Source organism: Mobula birostris, chromosome 8 (assembly GCF_030028105.1).
Source record: "Mobula birostris isolate sMobBir1 chromosome 8, sMobBir1.hap1, whole genome shotgun sequence".
NCBI lineage: Eukaryota > Metazoa > Chordata > Chondrichthyes > Myliobatiformes > Myliobatidae > Mobula > Mobula birostris.
Window position 1 is genome coordinate 64,126,481 of NC_092377.1, and position 24,251 is coordinate 64,150,731.

General features: G+C 36.0%; 1 protein-coding gene across 1 annotated transcript; it reads left to right on the forward strand.

Moving 5' to 3' along the window:
• Nucleotides 1-1,612: 1,612 nt before the first annotated feature.
• Nucleotides 1,613-22,037, forward strand: LOC140201998 (chitin synthase chs-2-like). Its single transcript, XM_072266865.1, is given in 19 exon segments — nt 1,613-1,665; nt 2,156-2,297; nt 5,740-6,779; nt 8,160-8,249; nt 9,445-9,618; nt 9,739-9,925; nt 10,584-10,685; nt 11,022-11,048; nt 11,399-11,531; nt 12,219-12,419; nt 12,913-13,197; nt 15,189-15,368; nt 16,720-17,071; nt 18,087-18,133; nt 19,534-19,598; nt 20,132-20,242; nt 20,795-21,012; nt 21,094-21,172; nt 22,017-22,037. Coding segments are annotated over 19 exon segments (3,507 nt in total).
• The last annotated feature ends 2,214 nt before the right edge of the window (nt 22,038-24,251 follow it).

Genomic DNA, 24,251 nt, shown 5'->3' on the forward strand with positions numbered 1-24,251 from the left:
GTAATACAGAAAAGTTATAAGCAAGCATTTTCACTGAGGTCTTGAACCACCCAATTTAAATTGATACAAAGAACCAATGCAAAGAAATGACCTTCTCCTCTGGGGAATCCAAGACAAGGAACTACTTTTTTAAATAGCAGAGTTTCCGTTCTGAGAAGCAAAATGAGGGAGAATGTTTTGCCAAAAGGAATGGTGGGAATTTGAATCCTTCCTATGTGGGATTATCAGTTCTGTGTCAATTTAAATGTCATGATTGAGTAAACAGAAACTTGTCTTTGGCCACTGATACTGACTGTGTGAATGTCATTTGCTGGACGTACTCACATTTCCACCTTTGGCGTGTATGTACGGAGAAAAGTGCAACCAATGTTGATACTTTGGTATGTATTTTACTTTGGCAAAACAAGTAAAATTGGTATGTTTTGAAAAGCAAGGGATAGTTAAATGGTAAAGTAATCTCGGGGGAAAGGGCAGGTGGTGGCTCTATTCACAATTATAGCATTAGCTCTGGAGAAGATCTCTTGTTTAATCATTTAGTTAATAGAGCCCTAAAAAATTGTATACCTTTTGGAGAACGGAGATACACACTTAGGTCTAAATCATATGTTCTTTGGTTTAACACCAGGCACGGTATAAATGAATAAGGTTTAGATTGTATAAAGATTGTTTAATTAGAAAATGAGGTTTTGCGCTCACCAGTTGGGTGTAACATCTCATATTGCTTAACCTACACCTATGCTTCAAGGATTTTTAGCAAGGTAATCATCATGAAAGCAGATGAAAGGCATTTCAGAAATATGTACTGTTTAAAATTCATGTACACAATCTTGTAGTTACCTCTTCACCCAAATCATAAAAAGTTTAAGACATTACTTTTAATTGTAACTTTAAACATTTGACCAATTAGTATACAATGGAGAAAAGTATGAAAAGCAATATTTATTGTAGTCAAGGGAAAGATTTGTGGTAATGTCATTTTGAGCAAGACATCTGATTTTGCTCAATTGCACAATTAATTTTGCATTTGCCCTACAGTTTACATCTAAAAGTTTACAAATGTCTCAGTGCTATAAATTTGTTCTAGTGTAAGACCAACAACTTTGAAAAATGCTGCACAATTCAATACAAAAGAATTGGAAAGCCTGTGTACACCTAGCTAGAGCTTCAAAAACATTTAGCAATGGGTAAAATGATGAACAGATATTTCTGACCTAAGCTTCAGACGGCATATGGAAATCAACAGATTCATTTGAGTGACCAATCTTAAATTGCAGTGATTAGGTTATTTTAAATTTGGTCAATTAGTTTAGAGTTCAATAAATATGGGAATTAAATTTTCATTGTTATCTGATAGTTATTAACTGCTTTGACTTTGAGCATAAGCTTTAAGTGTTTTAATGTGAAACAAATTCATATTTAATATTTCATGCTCATTTAATTTGTGTTAAAGCTGCTCCTTTTCAGAATTATCCTGACGTAAGTGAGAGGATGAGTGTAGCTGATTATGCAAATTAATCACCACACCCATCAGGTATATACAGGTTTCAATACAGCAAACATTCAGTCCAACTACTGTCCTGTTCTAAGTGAAGAGTAAAATCATTGAAACAAAATGGATAATACAGATGTAGAACTTTATGATTTGAATAGACGCCGCAGAAGCAGGTAAATTTATTTATTTCATTAATTTTTAAATTTTGTAAACAATATATAACAGAAATAGTTGACTACTTGATATCATAGCTGGTTCTGATAAATTAAAAGTGTATTTAAGTGCAGTTTATGATTTAAATTTTGCATGTATTCACTGTTTGAGGGGGGGAATTTAAATGAATGAAGAGAATTAAAGAATTAATGAAATTATTTCAATAGGGCGAAGTTACTTAAATCTCTGACATTTGATTGATTTGTTCTGACCAAATAATTAGAATTGATTTTTTCAGATTGAACACTGTAGCAATGAATAATGCATGGTAGAAATATTCAGTTTAACATTGCTAAACTTAAAACATTTATGTGTTTTAGCTAATTTTATATGTAATAATTGCATTTGAAATATTATACAAAAAGTGGAAAATTTGAACAAAAATTACAAAGCCTTAATTGAACAATGATTATCTTCAAAATTCAATATCACATTTTTTTAAAAATTTAGTTTCCGAAGAACATGGGATCCTTTTATGTTAAAAACAGTCAATGATGAAGAAGAAGTAACCAAGAAATCCATTCAGTTTCTTCAGTATACAGTCTGCTTAATCTTTGGAATTTGTGTGCTTGGGTTTGTTTTTCTCAGCAAGGTCAGTAAATCCTTAAAGAGGCACTACTAAAAATAATGAAAAACCTTGAATTATTGTTTGAAACCTTGAAAATTTGCTGTAAATTTGCTTGAGATATGGCATCGCATTTGCAGTACATGTAGGAGAAATTGAGACAGAGCATGGTATGTTAGTTCTTGAGCTAGATCAGCAATTGGTAGCGATTATGTGGGGTTGAGTGGAGAGATTCCTATTCTGGCAAATTCCTCAGCAGCTGTTTCCCTTCTATCTGGTTATCTAGTGCAGGGAGCAACTTGGCATGCTGGTCTGGGGAAAACTGTGGTCTATTATGGTTCCAGTGGAGGAGAAACTGGAATTGAATCTATTATGATTTTCCTTCATTAAAATAATAATTATTTTTGGTGCTGCATGTTACAAGTGATACTTACATTGAAGAACATTTACTTTTGCTTTGCAGTCCAGTCTTTATCAAGTTCCATCTGCATACCAATTTTGTTGGCATAAAGTAGTTCATTTTCAATGTAGATTAGTGGGCCACGATATAAGGAATGGCTTGTAGTTATAAGTAGCATTTAAGTTCTTATGTCTTGCATAGTGCTTTTCTATCAAATAAATACTTGTGATCCAGAAGAAGGCTCTTAATCTGAAACGTTGGCTGTCAATTTCCCTCCATAGATGCTATTCCATCAGCTGGGTTTCCCTAGAAGCTTATTTTTTGCTCCAGTTTCTATCTGTAGTCCCCTGTGCCATGAAATATATACTACTAGAAATAAATGAAAGACAATTAAATAAATAGTCAAATAACATAATTTCTGGTTGATTTACAACTGTTGGCCAAGCTACTGGGAAAATATTTTTTCTTATTTGAATAGTGGCAAAGACCCTTCATGTCCCTAAGTCATCGGTCAAATATCTCACCTTAAAAGAATGCACCTCCTCAGTGCTATTATGGGGTTTCAGCAAAGCTTTCATACTCAGTGCTTTTGAATGGGGGCATAGGACACACAGCCCTTCGATTCAGAGTTACAGGCATTGCTAACTGACCCCTGGAAGATATACAAATTAGCACTGCGGAGTAGATAAACTCATTGAAACAGATTGGACAATTGGAATATGCACTTTATGGAATAACTTGTTTAGGTTCTTGTTTGATCATCTCTTATATTCATCCTTTGTTTTACAACATTTTCAAGCTAAGTTTTTCTTAAATTTACTTGAAAGGAGATGAGCTAGAAAGGGAATGAAACTAGAAATAGTTTTTATTGCTTGGCATCTGTAACACAAAGGTTTATGAAATAGTGATATGTTTTTCACTTAAATTACGCAATTTTCAGGCAAAGGAAATTGTCTGGTGAACAAAATTTGTTGCAAATTTGTTTGATGTGTGACACCTCAGATGCAGTGCATGCAGGAGAAATTGAGACAGAGCCAGGTATACTAGGTCCTTAAACAAGATCAGCAATCGGTAGTGATTATGTGGGGCTGAGTGGAGTTTCCTATTCTGGGAAATTCCTCAGTAGCTGTTTCCCTTCTATCCGGTTATCTAGTGCAGGGAGCAACTTAGCATGCTGGTCTGGGGAAAACTACGGTTTATTATGGTTCCAGTGGAGAAGAAATGGGAATTGAATCTATTTTCCTTCATTAAAGTAATAATTATTTTTGGTGCTGCATGTTACGAGTGATGCTTATATTGAAAAACATTTACTTTTGCTTTGCAGTCCAGTCTTCTTTTATTGATCAGCATTTCAAACCCAAACTCACCCTTTGAAAACAAACCTTTCGCCCATCTTGTCTTGGCTTGTACATTAGTGGTGCCTCATGTCTTGTCATTTGGAAAAGCCTTATGGAAAACATCATTTAAGTCATCCTCTAGTCCCCCAAAGCTAATTCTTGGCATGGTGAGTTGATTTTAACATTCAAATTTTAAAAAATCTTTCCAGAAGAACATAGTTATAGATACTTTGAACTTAAAAACTCAAATTGCATGGCAATGGATAAAAATGCAAATATCTAATTGATTTATTTAAGGGGATTGAGAATTCTGCTCAGAAAGGAATTTGAAACAAAAACATTTAACACCTGTCTACAATTACATTTAAGTCATTCTGTACTTCTAAATAAAGAATCATAAGTTATACAAATATTTTTATACATTTACTGTTAATGATTGACAACAGGTAGTTCAGAAGAAATCCTATTCTTTGAAACTGGTTTTGGCTAACTTCAGGTTAAGAGGCCAGTCATGAATCTGAGACGAGGAGAAATTTTATCTTGGAGAACATGAAGAATTGGTAAATTTTCTATTTCAGACAGTTGTGGGTGCTGAGCCATTAAATATTTTCAAGACTGATAGATGTGTTTAAGATGATGAGAGGGATTGATTGTGTGGATTGTCAGAGGCTTTTTCCCAAGGCTGAAATGGCTAACATGAGAGGACACAGTTTTAAGGTGCTTGGATGTAGGGATAGAGGAGATGTCAGGGGTAAGTTTTTTATGCAGAGAGTGGTGAGTGTGTGGAATGGGCTGCCGGCCACAGTGGTGGAGGTGGACACAATAGGGTCTTTTAAGAGTCTCCTGGATAGGTACATGGAGCTTAGAAAAATAGAGGGCTATGGGTAACCCAAGGTAATTTATAAAGTAAGAACATGTTCAGCACAGCATTGTGGGCCGAAGTGCCTGTATTGTGCAGTAGGTTTTCTATGTTTCTTTGTTTTCTATGAGCTATATTTTGGAACCAAATTTAGATCAAAGCTCATGGGGAATGCTCAGGAAAATAGAGCTCATAGTGAAGATCAGATTACTAATTAGCTTCTTGAATGGTGGAACAAGCTTGAGGGGTCACATGGCCTAGATCTTCTCCATGTTCTTACATTCCAAAACATGTCAAGTCTGTTTTTTTGTATCTTGTGATTATGCCAAATGCAGTTGCACATTTCAATACACAGAATTTCACAATATACATCTCTATAGGGAAAGTTTTAAGCGATGTAAATAAAAATTTAGAGAGTGTCTATTTAATCAAAGTATAAAATTAAGATAAACTGTAAGATTAAGACGCTGGAAAATAATAAAGATGGAAAAGAGAAAGTTGCTAATGAGGTTTTCATGATGAGATGTCACATTGTACAATGTATTCTATTTTTGTGCTTGAGGTTCATACCTAAATGTTCCACTATATTATAACTGGATTAATATTGTAGGAGTAATAATGCCTTACTCATTATCAAAGGGCATATTGAAAATGTTTTATACAGAATTTCTGGTGCACTAAGAACTTATATAGAATTAAGACAGTAACTTCTATATCAACATAAGCAAAAGTAATTGAAAATAAATGGAGCTTGAACCCTTTAACCAATAGTACATTATAATTTAGAGTTGTAATCTCTGTTTTTGTCTTCCCTCCTGCCTCCCCCCTCATTCCCTACATCCTCACCCCCATCACTATTCCTACTCTTGCTAGGTATGCTTGATTGAAGCAATTATCGCACTTGCCACTGCAGTCCTTGTGCTGGTCTGTTTACCTCACTTTGACTCTATAACAAATCTGTGCATTTTGAATGGGGTCTGTCTGTTTCCCTCATTTCTACAGATATTGCTTAAGTTGAAAAATTTCAGATGTAATTTGCTACCCTCGCTGATTGGCTTTGGGTTGACTTTTGTTGGCCTATTGCTCTTTATTGTGGTCCACATTCCTCAGCGGCTGTCAAAGGATACAAGATACCTCCAGATATATGTAGCCCTAGCGGTAGTTTCCCTAATACTAATATCCTTCAACTGGTGGGAAAATTTCATTTTGGATTGTAAAGTTAAATGCTTGGAAAAAATAAAGGAAACACTGAATATAAAAAAAAATTTCACATACCTCTGTACCAGTGTGGTTAGGATTATAGTCACATTAGCCGTAATGGGGGCATGGATTCCAATTAAAAAGTATAACTGGGAAGATCTGAAAACAGTCTCTGAAATTGAATTAAAAACTGTTTTGAGTCTCTTCGGGATACAAGCATGTTCTTCTCTCCTATACTACTGGTTTAGTATCCTAGTGTGTAAAATGCATGCAGTCAAACGGAGCTTTATAGTGCCATCTATATTAGCCACACCTCTGGTATTTATTGCTATTTTGATCATGCTCTATGATAGCTCTAACAAGTATGCTGAAGGAATTACTTTTAATCTGACCATCTTCTGCAATAGTTTAAACTTTACCAATGAAACCAATTCTGTACGGATCCTACTTTTGGAAATCCCACAAAGCTTTTGCAGAACACAGGCAATCTTAAATACCAGCAATGTTGGGTTGGGACTATTTTTCTCAGCAGCTTTATGCTTTTGGCTTGGGCTACTTTTCTCAACATTCTACGTTTGGAACCGCCACTTTCAAAGGATTGAACGGACATCCCATCTCTTTGTCCGATGGCTATATGAAGCTGCCTTCATGGAACAGTCAATGCTGTTGAACACACGGGCCCAGGATAAGGTGGAAAACAAGGAAAGCAAAAGGTAAATTATTAGAATTTTGCACAGCTATAATAATGGAAAATGTTTCTTTCTTCAGATTTATATAGTGCAGGGGGCTGGTTACATCCGATACACTTGAATTCACTGTTACAATTCTACTGAAATTTACTTTTTCATGCTGCCTTATTGAATAACCGCAGTAAATGCCAAGTAAGGAAATATTGTCTCATTTCATGGTTTGGTTAATCCTTCCCCAAGGGAAATTCCTTTGGACAATCACAGCCAAGTTTAAAGAGATTCTTTTCACACTGCGGTGTTTAAAGTGCGGCAGAGCGCTAGATAACAAATTCCCACCATATTTTGAAATAAGACTTTACAAAACGTACTGCATCTATTGACATAATGTGACCTTCATTATGTGGAAAAGTAGCATGCATGGGCAAGTTTCTCTACAATGAAACTTTTGGAAGGTACAGGGCTAGCTGGAGAAACATTTTGTCCAGTACCTTTCCCTTTCATTAAAGTTTTCTGATAGTTCATTCCGTAATTCAGCTGAAATCCAATTATACTTCCCCAAAACGCAGTAGATAGCAGTGAATAACTGACAATTTTAAATTGTATTAATGTCAACATAATATTATTCTGATGCTAAATAGTAAAATCTAGCAATTTCAACATCTGTAATGCAAGTAGTCACAATGTACTAGTGGTAACTGTAGCACAAAGCCCAGAGGTCTTTTTCTGTGATCCTGCTCTGTTGAGCTTTCTCTTTGGTTTTAGGCTGCAGCTCCAAGAGAGGATATTCTAGGATTCTCTTGCTGTCTTAAGGATTTACAGTTTACCCCATGAAGCTTTCATAAGAATCTAAAGAAGATTATACTGGGGAAGTTAAAGTAATCATATTCCTAAAAGCACGCTCTTTAATAGTATTGGAGATGAGGTGCAAAATGCTTAATGCTTAAGATGAATTCAAATACCTAATGAAGAATGTGCTTACATCATAATTGGGGTGGGATGGGGATAAACTATTCTGATGGACATGCCAGGAGCTAATAGTTTCAAGAGTGGGGGGAAAGATATAAACGGAGAGATAAAGGAACACATATATTAGATTTTTCTTGCTTGTTTTCTGACCTTTGCATGGTGAAGTAGCATTAATTGGACAACGATTAAGAAAAAAATGGCTCCCTATAACATAGAAACATAGAAAACCTACAGCATGAGACAGGTCCTTTGCCCACAAAGCTGTGACGAACATGTACTTACCTTTGAAATTACCGAGGGTATAGAAACATCTAGGTAAAAAAAGTGTAAAGTAATTTCCTCAGAGGTTTATTGATTCAAATATCAACACCATATTTAATTTACATTTTTATGCATTTTGTAAAACATACTTAATTTTCACAACAATTTTTTAAACAGGAAATCAGATCATGTCATGATATATCTGTGTGCAACAATGTGGCATGAAACAGTGGATGAAATGGAAAAAATTCTTTCCTCAATATTCAGGTAAATGTAGAAGAATTGTTTTCGGATACTCTTTTCAAGGTTGCTTGTTCACTGATAGACTAGACTAGACAATTTGTGTGTGTGTATGTATAATTGCCTGAAACAATGCTTACACGTTTCAATCATTGTAAAACTTCTAGTTGAATACTTTTGCCAGGTATATTGACAGGTTGCGCCTCACAAACAAATTCCTGAGGCTTCAACTAATTTATTTGAAGTTGTTTCCAGACCTCATCTGTCTCAGGCATAAGTTTCTATTATGAGTTTTTTTTATGCATCTTCAAATGTCATAAAACATGTTTTGAGCTTTGGTGCCATTTATCACTGAACGTGGACTGATTGTCAGTGACATGTTCCCTCAAAGTTGGCTGCATTGATGAGAAATAAACTAGCAAATGAAAGATCAAATATTGATATCTGGGCATGAACAACTCCTGCAGGTTGGATAGCTGATTGAAAAGCAGGTAAAATGCCCAAATTACTGAGCCTCACCCACGGTGGAGAAACAAACTAAAATTTAATATGATATGCATTACTCAACTGATTTTTTTTTTTCTCTGGGAAATTGTACCAATCTTCAGTCTATGCATAATTACTGCACTGTCTAATGTCTAATGTCAAATGATGGTCATCTTGAAGTGCTAGGAAACTAAAGTTCTAAGGTCTGTTTAGAACTACCACAAATGGTATTTTCCTCCAATCCACTTAATGTTCATACTGTTCCAATGTACTTTTGTTCTTCCTAGTTTGGCTTGGAGTTTTAATATGCTATTTTTAACGTACTATCACATTCCATTAGTTACATACTACCCCTCCTCTTTATGGAGGGAGCCCCATCACACTGCTCTTAACAACTCAGTCCGGTGATCAGCCAGCAGATGGGACAGTACTCCAAAGCTGGAAACTGGTTATTTCTAGCCTGCATTCATCTCCTAAAGATTTTCAACAATGCTCCATGTGGTGCCCCAGGATAGCACTGACAAAGATCAGCAAACAAAAGCAAGTGGCATTCTGGTGAAAATTATGAAATTTGATTGTTAAAAGTGCAATGACTTTACTTTTGCATAGTCTAGTTACCATACTTAATATATGTTAATGGAAATTATCTTTGGCACTCACTTTCAAAACAAGGAGTCATATACTAACTACTTCCACAATGTATATGCAAATCTCATTTAGCCATTTCTTTTTGCAGGCTGGACAAATACAAACCCCATGCTGCAAAATCACATAAAGACAATTTTGATTTTGAAACGCATATTTTCTTCGATGATGCATTTACTTTTGTGGATACAAATGAAAATGTGCAGGAAAGAGTTGTGAATGAGTATGTGAAGAACCTTGTTGACACAATGGAGGATATTTATAGGTATTGGAAATAATTTATATTTTTTATGAACCATGATACTGCAGAACGAAATAATATAAATTTCAATTTCAAGAAGGCACATGCTGTTAAATTTCTGGAAATATATCATTTGTTAAACAGGATATTTTCACGTGAAAAGCGCACTTCCACGGAGGAAGCGGAACAGGAAGATAATGAATTTGTGAGGCAATCTATAATGGAGACACCGTATGGTGGAAGAATCAGCTATACACTTCCATATGGAAACACCCTGCATGTCCATATGAAAGACAAACAGAAAATCCGACACAAGAAGAGGTGGTCTCAGGTACAGCTAAATATTGAGTGACTTACCCTTGATGTCCTAGAGGCACAAGATGGAAGTGTGATAAAATAGTTTTCTGTAAACCTGAAGTGTGCAGCTTCAGCTTCACAAAAGCTCAACAGTGTCAAGTACAAACATCTTACTTGGTTATCAACTCTTTTACCCACTTGAAACTGCACCATCAATGCACACATATAAATTATAACAACTAGAAAGCATTTGATACTAAGATTTAATGGGCACTTTAATTGGTGAATTGGAAAGTGCCCATCAAGCAAAGCCCATGACCTCTGGGAAAGAATTTCAGCAATTAGGATCAAAGTGGACTTTTACATTAACAACAAGGCTCATCTGCAAACTTCTTAAGGTTTAGTGGAAATGCAGCAACTAAATGTGAAATCTGATTTGATGTTTTTGACTCATAGAATTTGTTAATAATGGCTGAGAATCGGTAAAATCCACTTCCATAGATTCAGAGATGCTGAATAGCATTTGAGATTTGAAGCCACATTCAACTCTTAGACAGTTCATAATTTATCTTTTGGGCAACCTGAAAAAATGTTTTATATTTAATGGTTTATGTAGCAAGAGTGATTAATATGCGGGTATGTTATTGTATGTCCTGCCTGTGAATGTCAACATTCTCTACATATATTTTCAGATCATGTACATGTATTATCTGCTGGGATGGAAGCTAAATAGGAAGTACACCACCTTGTCAGGAAAATCTGCAGATGAAGTATCTGGTGAAACTCCCTTACTGGTGAGGATTGTGTTTTAATTTCTAGAACCTAAAAATGAAGATTGTTACTTATCAGATACATAGGATTAGAAATTTGCCATTGGTCACTTATGCAGTATAGATGTAAATTCACTTTGCTTTTGCAGTTTGGTCCTTTTGAATTGTGTAGCATTTCCAGCTCCAACTTCCTTGCCTATTTTACACATAGATCAAAGTGTAATTTCTAATTGGTGACTGTCTACCAGCTTGCTTTGAAGAAGTGGGCGATTCTCAGTGAGGAAATCAGCCTTGAGTATTAACTGGCAATCCTGCCCAACTGAGTTTTCAGACCTCTTGAAATCTGTCAATTCAAGTCAGATGAAGATAACCTTGAAGAGAAGCTGAGTGCCTTTGGCCAGGCAGAGTAGGCGTACTTCTTTCCTGCCCTCCAGATGGACTGGAGTCCTCCTTCTCACACAAAACACCTGGTAATAAGGATTTTAAATTCAGCTGGGACTAGAGTCCCTACAGATCAGTAACTGCTCACCCAAAGCGAAGATTTGAACTCACACACTCCCTGCTTCGAGCTGTGACCTGCTCCGGGGTTTTTCCTGACCAACACCATCAAACAAAGCCCATGGCTTCTGGGAAAGAACTTCAAGCAGGTTTCACATGTGGCCCTTTATAATTCATTTGGGAACATGCCATATTTTAATTTGTTTTTATTTGTTTTATTTTGCTTAAAGATTGAGAAGGAAAACACCTATATTCTGGCATTGGACGGAGACACTGACTTCCAGCCCTCAGCTTTGATCTTGCTTGTTGACAGGCTGAGGAGATATCCACATGTGGGGGCTGCATGCGGTAGAATACATCCAACAGGAGTTGGTATGATGCTAACTACTATACCTGCTTAATGATCTATCTTTACTTCTGACACAGTATATAATATAGATAATATGCAGGATCATACATGTAACATTATTATCACCGATTATCACCAATTCTTTTTTCATGGTCAAAGAAAATTGTTCTATGGTATTATATTATTTGAAAAGAAAGATTCCAATCATGTTTACTGAGTTAAAACAATTGACCCATCAGCAATGTATGGAACAAATTCTGTGATTTGACACATTGAGAAAGATGAGTAAGTTTAGGGAAACTTCTAGCCCCCTAGGAATGGGAGAATGGCTCAACATGAGGATAGGTTAGAAATTATAAATTGGAATTTGAGCTCAATCCCCTGTAATTATCCATACTCAGGCTTAACCATAATGTGTTGAGTTGGTGTATTTATTATTTAGAAAGTGTATGGATTAAATGCATTAATACATAATTGATTACAGGGTTTCACAATTATAATAATATAAATTTCAAATTGTATTAACTTGACGTACAAGGAAGTTCCAGCTGCATAGTAACAAAGGCTATGTGCGCAGGAGCAGTTCAGTTACTGCGCAGCCGTGCACCCACGTGGTTTAGAGAGAACAGTGCCTGACAAGTATCAAATTTAAAACCTCAACAAATTTATACAGAACAGTAAACTGGAAGTTTTTCCTCTTCCTCTCAAAGGTCCTATGGTGTGGTACCAGAAGTTTGAATATGCTGTTGGTCACTGGCTCCAGAAGACAGCTGAACACGTGTTAGGCTGCGTGCTGTGCAGTCCAGGCTGCTTCAGCTTGTTCAGGGCAGAGGCTCTAATGGATGACAATGTTGTGAAAAAATACACCACCAGGGCAACCGAAGCGCAACATTTTGTCCAATATGATCAAGGTAAAATTAACACATATAATCCTTCTAACTTTTGGTTATGCACTGAGCTGGAATTTTTTATACCTTATCTTGATCTATTGTTATAATTTTGGCAGCTAGTTAATAGTATTTGTATTGTTTGGAAAAGATTTTTTTACTCTACCAATTCCATGTACATTGAAAGATTTGACAGGCTTCCATGCTAGTTCTATCATGTTGCTTATAATGGAAACAAGACCATTTAAAGCAAAGATTTATTTGAGAAGTGGAATTTGTTAACATCCTCCAACATGAAGAGATAATGTAAACTGACAGGGCAAATAGATCAAGTTTCAGTACTGACTATTTGATGTCATACAGCAATAATAGGCTGGAGACTGGAACAATCATTAAAACAAACAAATTGGAACTGTACGCAGAAGTCTGAATCAATCTGGCTGAAGGTATTCTTTGATTTAATCTATCATAGCTCAAGAAATGCTAATCATTTTTACTTGTTAATGTGTAACAATAGGAGAAGACCGTTGGCTATGCACACTATTGTTGCAACAAGGATGGAGAGTGGAATACAATGCAGCTTCAGACGCCTACACAAATGCACCACAAGAATTCAAGGAATTCTACAACCAACGACGCCGTTGGGTACCATCAACTTTAGCAAATACAATTGACCTTCTGGATAGTGCGGCGGAAACATCAAAGAAAAACCCTTCAATTTCAAAACTCTACATGCTGTACCAAATTGTTGGAACAGCAGCTTCAATTCTGGGTCCCTCCACTGTGGTCTTGATGATAGCAGGTGATCATGCACTAAATGCAATATTTTCTTACTAATAACTAACGATAATACACTACTTGTTTATTTAATCACTCCTTGTTTTATTTATGTGGCAATTTTGTAAAATTGTCACAAATTTAGCTGTACACAGTAAACATGGCATAGATGTTTTTCTTCTGGGTCCCATTATGAGGGTTCATATTTTGGAATTCAAACACAGATTTATTAATCCAATTATAAAGTACATTAAATTCCAGAAAGGCCTTTGGCTCCAGTTACAGAAATAACACCATGTCAATAGTAGGTTTATAATATATATATATATATATATATATATATATATATATATATATATATATATATTAATGACTTGGATGAGGGAATTAAATGCAGCATCTCCAAGTTTGCGGATGACACGAAGCTGGGTGGCAGTGTTAGCTGTGAGGAGGATGCTAAGAGGATGCAGGGTGACTTGGATAGGTTGGGTGAGTGGGCAAATTCATGGCAGATGCAATTTAATGTGGATAAATGTGAAGTTATCTACTTTGGTGGCAAAAATAGGAAAACAGATTATTATCTGAATGGTGGCCGATTAGGAAAAGGGGAGGTGCAACGAGACCTGGGTGTCATTATACACCAGTCATTGAAAGTGGGCATGCAGGTACAGCAGGCGGTGAAAAAGGCGAATGGTATGCTGGCAGTTATAGCGAGAGGATTTGAGTACAGGAGCAGGGAGGTACTACTGCAGTTGTACAAGGCTTTGGTGAGACCACACCTGGAGTATTGTGTGCAGTTTTGGTCCCCTAATCTGAGGAAAGGCATCCTTGCCATAGAGGGAGTACAAAGAAGGTTCACCAGATTGATTCCTGGGATGGCAGGGCTTTCATATGAAGAAAGACTGGATGAACTGGGCTTGTACTCGTTGGAATTTAGAAGATTGAGGGGGGATCTGATTGAAACGTATAAGATCCTAAAGGGATTGGACAGGCTAGATGCAGGAAGATTGTTCCCGATGTTGGGGAAGTCCAGAACGAGGGGCCACAGTTTGAGGATAGAGGGGAAGCCTTTTAGGACCGAGATTAGGAGAAACTTCTTCACACAGAGAGTGGTGAATCTGTGGAATTCTCTGCCACAGGAAACAGTTGAGGCCAGTTCATTGGCTATATTTAAGAGGGAGTTAGATATGGCCCTTGTGGCTACGGGGGTCAGGGGGTATGGAGGGAAGGCTGGGGCGGGGTTCTGAGTTGGATGATCAGCCATGATCATAATAAATGGCGGTGCAGGCTCGAAGGGCCGAATGGCCTACTCCTGCACCTATTTTCTATGTTTCTATGTTTCTATGTTTCTATATAGTCTCAGAGTGAGATGCACACCTCAGAATGTCCATCATGAAGAATTTAAGCAAAAGCTCATGGTTCGATGGGAGTGTCAATTGTCTTTGATGCTGTTCTGCTGTTTCCAACCCCTAATTTTCATCAGTAATGCTTCCTACTTAAAAACATCATTGTGTCATACATCAGATGGAATTTGAAATCTGAATTTGTCATTTTCACTAAATAAATAAAGTCATGAAGTCAATGTCCACTTAAACTTTCCACTCACACTGATGCCACATAGTCTTCAGAAGGTATTAATGTTCCATTTTACAATATAGTAATATAACAAAAACTCACAAAGAACTCAGCAGAGATGGGCAGAATGAACACAAGATAGTAGCTGTATTAGTGAAAATTGTAAGGTGATTGAAGACATGAACCAGAAATTTGCTTGGAATTGCCACTGCTCTATCACTACTAATTTGACAGATTTAGAGAGAGAAAGTCTTTGGGGTAAAGTCATAGTTGCCCAGCAGGAGTAACTTCAGGAAATTCTTGCTTATAACCTGATATGAAATACATTAGATGATTATACATTGGATTGGTAAAAGAAAATCAGAAAACTCATTAAATATGACACTCTGCCTTTTTATTACTCAATGGAGATGACTATTTTCTGTACAATATCTTTTACAGGATCATTTACCTTTGTGTTTAGTTGGAATGGAAATGTTGCCCTGGCTCTTGGAGTTATTCCTCCAGCTCTTTATATACTCATCTGTTACCACGTCAAATCTGATACTCAGATCAATATTGCTGCAGTTCTGAGCATCTTTTATGCTTTTCTAATGATTGCAACAATAATGTCCATCATTGGTGAGTAGTATCTTTTGTTATACTACTGGATTTGTTTGATAACATTTATGTTGCATATCAATTGTCAATATACTTTTGTAATTAATTATATTAAAATATGAGTACATTAGGTTAGTTTTTCATGTTGATATTAATATACTAATTTAATTTGTGTTGATCAATCATCATTGTTATCCACTAAAAAGAGGTACTACAAATAATGATGTGGCAGTGGAGAGAGATCAAAGCATTCTTTTATCATTTGAAGTTACCAAATCGGACAGTTTTGTCAAAATTCAGTTCCATTGCAGTAAAGACATAGTTATTGCTGTATTGTAGATCAACTGCTGCTTACCATGTTGATCCATTATATTCTTACAGCACTTAGTTTAATCCTAAAAGGCACCCTGTTTTGTTACTGGAGCGCCTTCCACTTTCCAGACACCATTCCCTACTCCCTACCCAGACATCCAGAGCAAGCAAAAGGAAGACTGAACTAAAGTGATTACCTGTACTTTATTATTGAATTAATTTGTGACTGAGGGTTCAGGCTACATTTTGTGACTGTCTGCCATATCTTCATTTAATTTATTAGTATCATATGTTTGCCAATAAACAGACAAGTTGCGTTATTTTCTTTTGTACCACTACCATACCTTTAATTTCCCCTAACTTTCTGTTACCACTGCTTTTATTGGTAGGTATAACCATATCAGTATTTAATTACCAAACCAGAGGGCGTGACAGTCTTAAAATTATTACTCCAAATTTCAGCAGACCTTTCAATTTAAAATAGCAACATCTCTACTCAATTTCAGGAAGAAAGCCATTAACTTACACAGGTAGAGAAAAATGATGAGGGAAAATATAACACAATTACTGATGGCTGCTAGAAAAATACATCACCTTGGTTAACTTGTCTTCTTAAGGCTCACTTAATGACATAAAGGATAGAGCACAGGATTATATAGGTTAGAACAGGTTCATCAGCCAACTCTATCTACGCCAACCATCATGCCTATCTGTACTAATCCCACTTGCGTGTAGATACTTCCATTTCTCTCTGTACCCTGGTCACTCAAATACCTGGTCTGGATGTCACTTAAATGTTGTCACTATTGTGAGTGAGAAACAAGCCTGTCTAATCCATTATTAGACAATTTCAATACGGATTACAATAACTTCTTTGTTGATTGTAGACTGTAATTTAAAAATTCTGGAATAAATGGGAGAATGGTGGCCCATGACATTTTTAGGTATATAAGAAGCTTCATGTGAATGTATTCAGAAGTTTCATTTGTTAGGAAAGATGAGTCATAAACTTGTCCTTTACTGTTGTCAAAATTCTAATATAATGTTTTGCTCCTTTCAGGTGAGATTGTCAGAGAGCAGACTTTTATCACACCAACTGGCTTGTTCTTCATCTCTATGATGATCCTTTTCGTCTCAACAGCACTGCTACATCCCCAGGAATTCCACCTTGTTTTATATGGAATGCTGTACATAATTTGCATTCCAAGTGGATACTTGCTATTGCCAATTTATTCTATGGTGAACATGAATAATGTTTCTTGGGGCACTCGTGAAACAGCCTCCCCAAAGAAACAGACCAAAGCGAAGCCGCAACAAATTAAGCGATATGAAAAGAAATGCAAGTGCATCTGCTGGGATGTTGAACTTGTAATAAAAGAGGATAAAAAGGAAGAAATTCGACAAGTAGACAGGTACCTCACTTGTTACATTGACAATAAAGTTAAAGGGCACTTAACTTCTAAAACTATTTTAATGACATATCTTATTACTTGCTGTTCTCTGTTTTAGATCTTTTTTTTGGAGATGTGGGTTAAGCTGTATTTTGATTGATGTGTTTTCTTTGGTTTTGTATTTTCTGCTCAAATTGTACCTCAGGAGTTTAAATGGCTAGGTTCAGTTCACGCATCCATGAGGCTATTGAGCCGGAGGGGATATTTTCACTCACCTATCACTGAACTGTTCGTACTGAAAAAGACTCTCTTCCAAGGACTCTTCGTCTCATGTTCTCAATATTTATAGTTTATTTATTTATTTACCCACCCATTTATTTATCTATCTATTTATTTATTCATTATTATTTTCTCTTTCTTTTTGTATCTGCAGTTTGTTTTTTTTGCATGTTGGTTGTTTATCCATCTTGTTGCATGTGGTCTTTCATTGATTCTATTGTGTTTCTTGTATTTACTGTGATTGCCCACAAGAAAATGAATCTCAGGGCTGTGTATGGTGACATTTATGTACTTTGATAATAAATTTACTTTGAACTTTGATATAAGGTTGACAACTTCTGTTTCATCACAAAGTTCTTGCATTTTTTTTCACTACATTGTCTGGAAGCTTAAGATCAACAATGGATTAGTTAAGGGTTATCCTGGGTTTGGAGATTGCTAACATGAATGTGAGGGAAATAAAGAATGTTAATGACCATTTCTTCTTACATACTGTAGTTAAAAGAATTATCTATTTTCTTTTTGCCTTCCATGACATCTTTCCATTATGCACAGCCTTCCATTCTCTTTGTGTTTAGTTGTTGAGAGGTTCATCCTTACTTTGCTCTTGATTGTAGATCTCTGTTGACTTTATTTATTGGGAAGATTGACTTGACTCTTCCGGCTTGTCCAGAACTTATTTTTGTCTTCTTGCATTATTTTTCTTCTTGGTGTCATATCATCAAACTGTTCAAGTGTGTTTTCATTTTATTTCCAGTAGTGCAACTGATGAAGTAGAAGAATTGGAACCCAGAATTGACGAAAGTGAGTATTAATACTTTTTAAATAATTATGGGAATCTCCAACTGCAGCAGTGAGAGAATTAAGATGTCCTTCAACACTCCCACCAGTTGGTTGGCACAGGCTTTTAGAGCTCTACCAGGTACACCATCAGAGCCTGACACATTTACTCGCATCAAAATCCTTTTGATGTGTCAGCCAAGACATTCACAACATGGACAAGGAACATGCCGGCATACTTACTTAAGTATTCAGTTAGCTTCATCTTAATTCTATTTACTCATCTTGTTTCCATTACTCTTAATCTCTTTATAAATCCATTAATCTCACTTCTGATACTTTCTGTTGACTTTACCTCAAAGGCTTTTTGGGGTTGAGAATTCTAGATTTCACATCTTCTTTGACATCAACCCCACACAGGCTTCATCTAATTCTAAAGTTCCACACCATATGCTGGAATTGCTTTAATACTCTCCATTTAGGAAGACGAATAGCTTATTTCCTGCCTCAAAAGCAATCAGAATTTTGAGCTACAACCTTCCAAAGGAAAATGTAAAAGATGTTGGGTGTGCTGGATCTGGGCTGCTGCCCGATCTTGCCATCAGTGCTTCCCTCCCATTTGTACTAAACTGGTTTGAAATCTGACTGAACCCCTGGAACCTGGATGTGACCAACAAGATATCAAAAGACCTCAGTATGGATGGCCCTATGCCCTGTCCTGAAAATTATCTTGTCAAAGTTGTCAAGAAAGTTAACATTCTTTGGGGTAATTTAGAAATGATTAACATTCATGCAAATAACAAAATGCCAAAAAAATTTTAAAAAGGCACTTCATTTACACAGGCCAAGAATACCCTATTCAGAGAAATCTTCCTCTGATCCTACAGCAGGCCTAATTTGGCATAGAATGATGTCCCTTAGCAAAATGAGTGACTGTCACTGGGATTTCATCTGTCGTTCAGTAGTACCAGGCATGTGGGAGACCCACTTGAAACATTGGTCTTAATTCAGTGTGGATGGCTGGGTACAATTGACTCATAACATGCTGGAAGAACTCATCAGGCCAGGCATCATCTATGGAAAAAAGTAAACAGTTGAATTTTCGGGCCGAGACCCTTCATCAGGACTAGAAAAACGAGATCTCTTTTTTCTCTTTGTTCCAGTCCTGATGAAGGGTCTCGGTCCGAAACATCGACTGTTTTCTCTTTTCCATAGATGCTGCCTGACCTCCTGAGTTCCTCCAGCATGTTGTGTGTATTACTTTGATTTCCAACATCTGGAGATTTTCGCTTGTTTGTTAACTGGTGACAATAAACCTGATTCTGACTCTGATTCTGACAATTGGCTCACCCAGTTTTGATGCTTGACTGATCCAATTGCAATGAGCCTGAGAATAATCTTTTTCTTTTTTTATTATTATATAGACTGGATTTACAAATTGCAAAAGGAGTCTGTCCATATAGATTTTGTTCAAAAGAATCTTGATGAAGTAAGTATTCCAAATCACCATACTCTTGGTTTCTTTTGGAGTGAATTTGCTATTTATTATGACACAGAAAGTGGCCATGCAGACCCTCAGATCCCAACAGCTTAATGTCAGCTTCTAGCTGAACAATCCTACCTCTCCTTATTTAGCTCATGCTTGCAGCCTCTTTTCTCTTGCATGTCCATAAATTCATCCTTGATTTTTTTTTGCCACTAACCAACTGTGTATGGGCGAGAGATCATTGACAGTGGCTAGTTTGAATACCAGGAAGTGTTTGGGATGTGGGACGAAATCCAAGACTCGGACAGAAACTTGCACAGTCCTTGGGAGGAGAGCATGCAAACTCCACAGCAGGATTGAATCTGCATCACTAGGGATGTGACTCTGTAGCACTAACGTGACACTGCTGTGTTTGCCTTAAAAATTCTGCCATATAATGTTGCATGTAACTATTCACCTGCATTATAAAGAAAATATGATAGATGCATAGATCAATTGAGTCAAACATTTTATCTATGATATCCTCTAATCTGTAGAATGAAAAACCATTCTGGAATGATCTCATTGAGGCGTATCTTAAACCAATTGATGAAGATAAAGAGAGACAGAAGGAAATTGCCCGAAATCTGAAGTCCCTGAGGAACAAGGTAGGGATTGGTTACAAATATTTGATCTGAATCTGATCACCATTTTGATTAAACATAAATGTAAAATCTTGTGAATTCATTTTAGTGTGGGAGGATGAAATAACAAGAGAGCTGCAAAGACAGAGAAATAGGACAGTCTTTAAGAGTCTAAAGTTAGGAAGGGCCTGTCATCCTCCAACTTGGCCTATTAAGCTCAATAAATAAAATAGGCCAACTATTATTTCTATGCATTCTTGCCAGAAGCTTGACCATTGTGCAGAATAACTCCTAAATGAAAGAAAAGCAGAATGCAAGAGTCTTTAAGGTAATGGATAAAAGGACACATCTTATATGGCTTCATTCCTTGAGTAAATCTTTGCTCCGTCAGGCCATGAATTGGAAAATTGCTGCAGCAGAAGTGTATAGCTGATTTGCACAGTTCAGTAAATCAATAGCTCCCACAGAGCACCCACACTGAGTAGTTCAGTTTATTTTTGATCTCATTCTAATCAAAGGAAAGGATTGTGTATATTATGAAGCTTGGTTTTAAACAATGTCATCTTCTTTTTCTAGGCCACTTTCCTATTTTTCATCATTAATGTTCTGTGGCTTGTTTCAACATTCTTTCTGCAAATGATTGGCCCAGATATACACATAAAGATCCCCAAAATCCTCTCAAATGGCAGCTTCTCGGAAGCTGAATCTCTAGAAGTTGAGCCAATTGGTTTTATGTTCTTGATATCATTTGCTATACTGCTGGGAATCCAATTCGTCACCATGTTGTACCACAGGTATTTATCGCAAATTACTCTGTATTACATTCAATCGATCTGATAGTGAGCAAATAATAAGTGATATTTACTATTTTGCAGGATTAATACCCTCATCCACTTCATTGCGTACAAAGGAACTGAAGTGAAACCTCAAAAGACTGTTGGAGCATATCAAAAGGTAAACCCTGACAAATTTCACTATGCTATGCCATCGAAAGACTTCAAATCAGTTCCATTACTATTAAAGGTATTAAATCTAATGATAGCCCCCTGCAATCTTTGAGTCCAAAAACACAATATAACATTAACTTCCGTTGATTAAATATAGAAATCCAAACATGGATAGAGTGACAGCATGCCACTGACTAGCTCGTCTCTGATGAGGACTGAGTGCTGGGAAGTTCCTGTACTTGCCTCATAAATAAAGGAACACAGGAAGTTAGACTTGGCTTGGAGCAAGCAAGGCTCTGGTTTTAGAGTTGTATTTGTATCAATTAAACATGCCCAGTGAATCCAGGATTAGCTCTGAGAGATGCTTTCAGTAATTTTCCATCAACGTGTCAAGCACGGAAGATAACAATCACATGTGCACAGTCTTATTGCTTCAGCTTTAACTGTTAGATATTTTCAAAATATGAGATACTGACTTCATGCATTTTATTTTGTTATTCCTCTTATTTCACTTTTTTTCTGTTAGTTTTTCTTTCTAGTTTGATTCTGTATTCATTACTTGAAAGTATGTTTTCTTCTCAGTTCTTGCACTCCCACTTTCACAATTTGATTGATTTACATGTAACACAGCTACTTACCCTGTTCTGCAGCCTCCATTTCTCTGGCTGTAATCTCAGCAATTGCAACACAAGCAAGAAAGAGGCATACAGTAAAATAACACCACTAAATCTACCCTGAAAATAATATTTTCCCGCCATGTAATTTACCTGTTATTTCTAAAGAAAAAAATACTTTTAGGCATGAAATCTGAAATGAAAGTTGAATCTTAATTTTTTTTTCTTTTCTTTTAGCATAAAGATTTCGAAGATTGACATTATATAGAAGATAAATCAACAGAGCTGGAGAAGAATTGAACTACAACTTGTTGTTTTCATACTTATACCAGCATTAACTGTTTGAAGTTCAACTGCATACTAATCATGTTCCTAAATGGATATTTATGAAGTAAAAACTGGCGATCCATTAGTAATTAGTAAGAGGCCATTACAAATAGAACTAGATTGATTAGAACTGCCTGTTACACACATATATGAAATGAGCACCCAGTTGGCAACATGGCTCCCTGTAAGAGGTGGAAAACCAATTCTCATCCACAACTCAGTTCATCCCTTGAGTTAACATCTGAAGCCTAGACTACAGGCTGCTGCTGAAGGCATGATTGGTGTCTACTAGCTACTGACTCTCAGTAGAAATTGACTGTTCAGCCTCTGTCCCAGGCAGATGAAAACTGGTCAACCAAATTTACATTTTTCGGCCATCAGTCTAAGAAAACAGCTTTGTACTAATTTGGGGATCACTTAGACTCTGACTGCATAATTGATGACTGAATCGTACTGACATATTGTTAAACCAGTGCTATCAGATTTGGTTAATGGCCTTTACATCTATAATTAACTCAGTCACGTAGTGAATATTTTTTAAGAACACAATTTTCATTAACAAAGCATCTCAGGGATGACCAATATATTTTGTGGATGTAAATACTTATCTTGATCTATGTCAAACTATAATATTCCATATATGACAATCTAATTAAAGAAATGAGGTGAAAATTTCATCTAGATACATTCCATTGCAAAACTTAATATAAAATATTTATAAATATTTTGCTACTTGGTAATGCATGGAAATGTTCCTTTTTAGAACACAAACTTTTGCCACTAACATCATCAGTCTTCCCTCATTGTTCCTGTTTGTTTATTGATGCTTCACCCAACATTCTTGTTCTGAACACTTACAATGACAGCAGAAGTCAGTCTTGTGTTGAACCGTATTTTGCTGTTGTGACAATCAGCTTTGGGCAAGGTGAACATAATTTGCCCAAGTCAAAGGATAAAGAGCAGCAGTTGATAAATAAAAGAGCAATGATTTATTGTTGGACTGGGATGATTAGCATCTTTATAGTGCAAAAAACATCCAATGGTCTTTCATTGTACATTAATGCAAGAAGATAAAGATAATTTTGGGTACACAGGTGCATGTGCACAAGCACACTCATAAAATGAAAGTGCATTATGCCAAATGAACAGAATTATTAATGTGCAATTGCAGTAGTCTTCAACTGATCATGAATTAGTAGAATTTAAACTTTTGCACAAAATGGTCAGTTGTTCCAGTTTCTGTTTACTATTATCTCGTAGCTATAGAATATGTAAAAGAAACAAAAATATTAATTTATTATAAATAACACAATAAATGTGCTATCAATTAAATATCTTTTTATATCTATTTGGTTTTGGTGTACAATTGTTTGGTGTATTTTGGTGTATTTCACAATTGCAAATGGTAGGAAATACTCATGTATAACATTGAGCATTACTTCAATTACGGTTTTCAAAATGCACTTTAAAATTCTATCAATTATATTTTAAGGTACCAAATGATTCTTGTTTCCTCTAGTTGATAGAACTCTTCATTTAAGTAAAAGCATAGATTCTGATATAATATTTACTATTGGTCACTTTTAATGTCTCTGACATACACAATCAATTCAATTTTAACATTGGATGAACAATGCAGTTCAGTGGGTTTCACATTTTAAGCTTTCAAAGTTTATTTGTCAATAAAATATGGTGATCACATTTTTCAACTGAGTAATGATACAAGCAAACTTTTTCAGTAGTTGGCTATTATGATTTTTGAACTATGCAGTCAGTTTTGTCCCTCATTTATTAATTGCTGATACGAAAATGGTCACAATAGCTTTGTGTGACTAATACTTGCACTAATTACTGTTTGCATAAAATTAAGTTATTATCTATGATTATGTAGGTTGAATGTGATGGCTCATTTTTAAGAAAATCAATGGAGTGAATGAAAATCTGTGGATATCTACATGCATGAACCCCTAAGACAAAATAAACTGATTTATTAACTTTAAGTGTTTCCATTTGATTTTCTATTATTGGACAAATGTAACAGGCTTTAGTATGATTTCCCTTTATAATTTATTGTATTATATTTAAAATGCACACCATTTTGAAAACAGTAATTCCATATCCACAGTGCCAGATGTAGCCTAATTA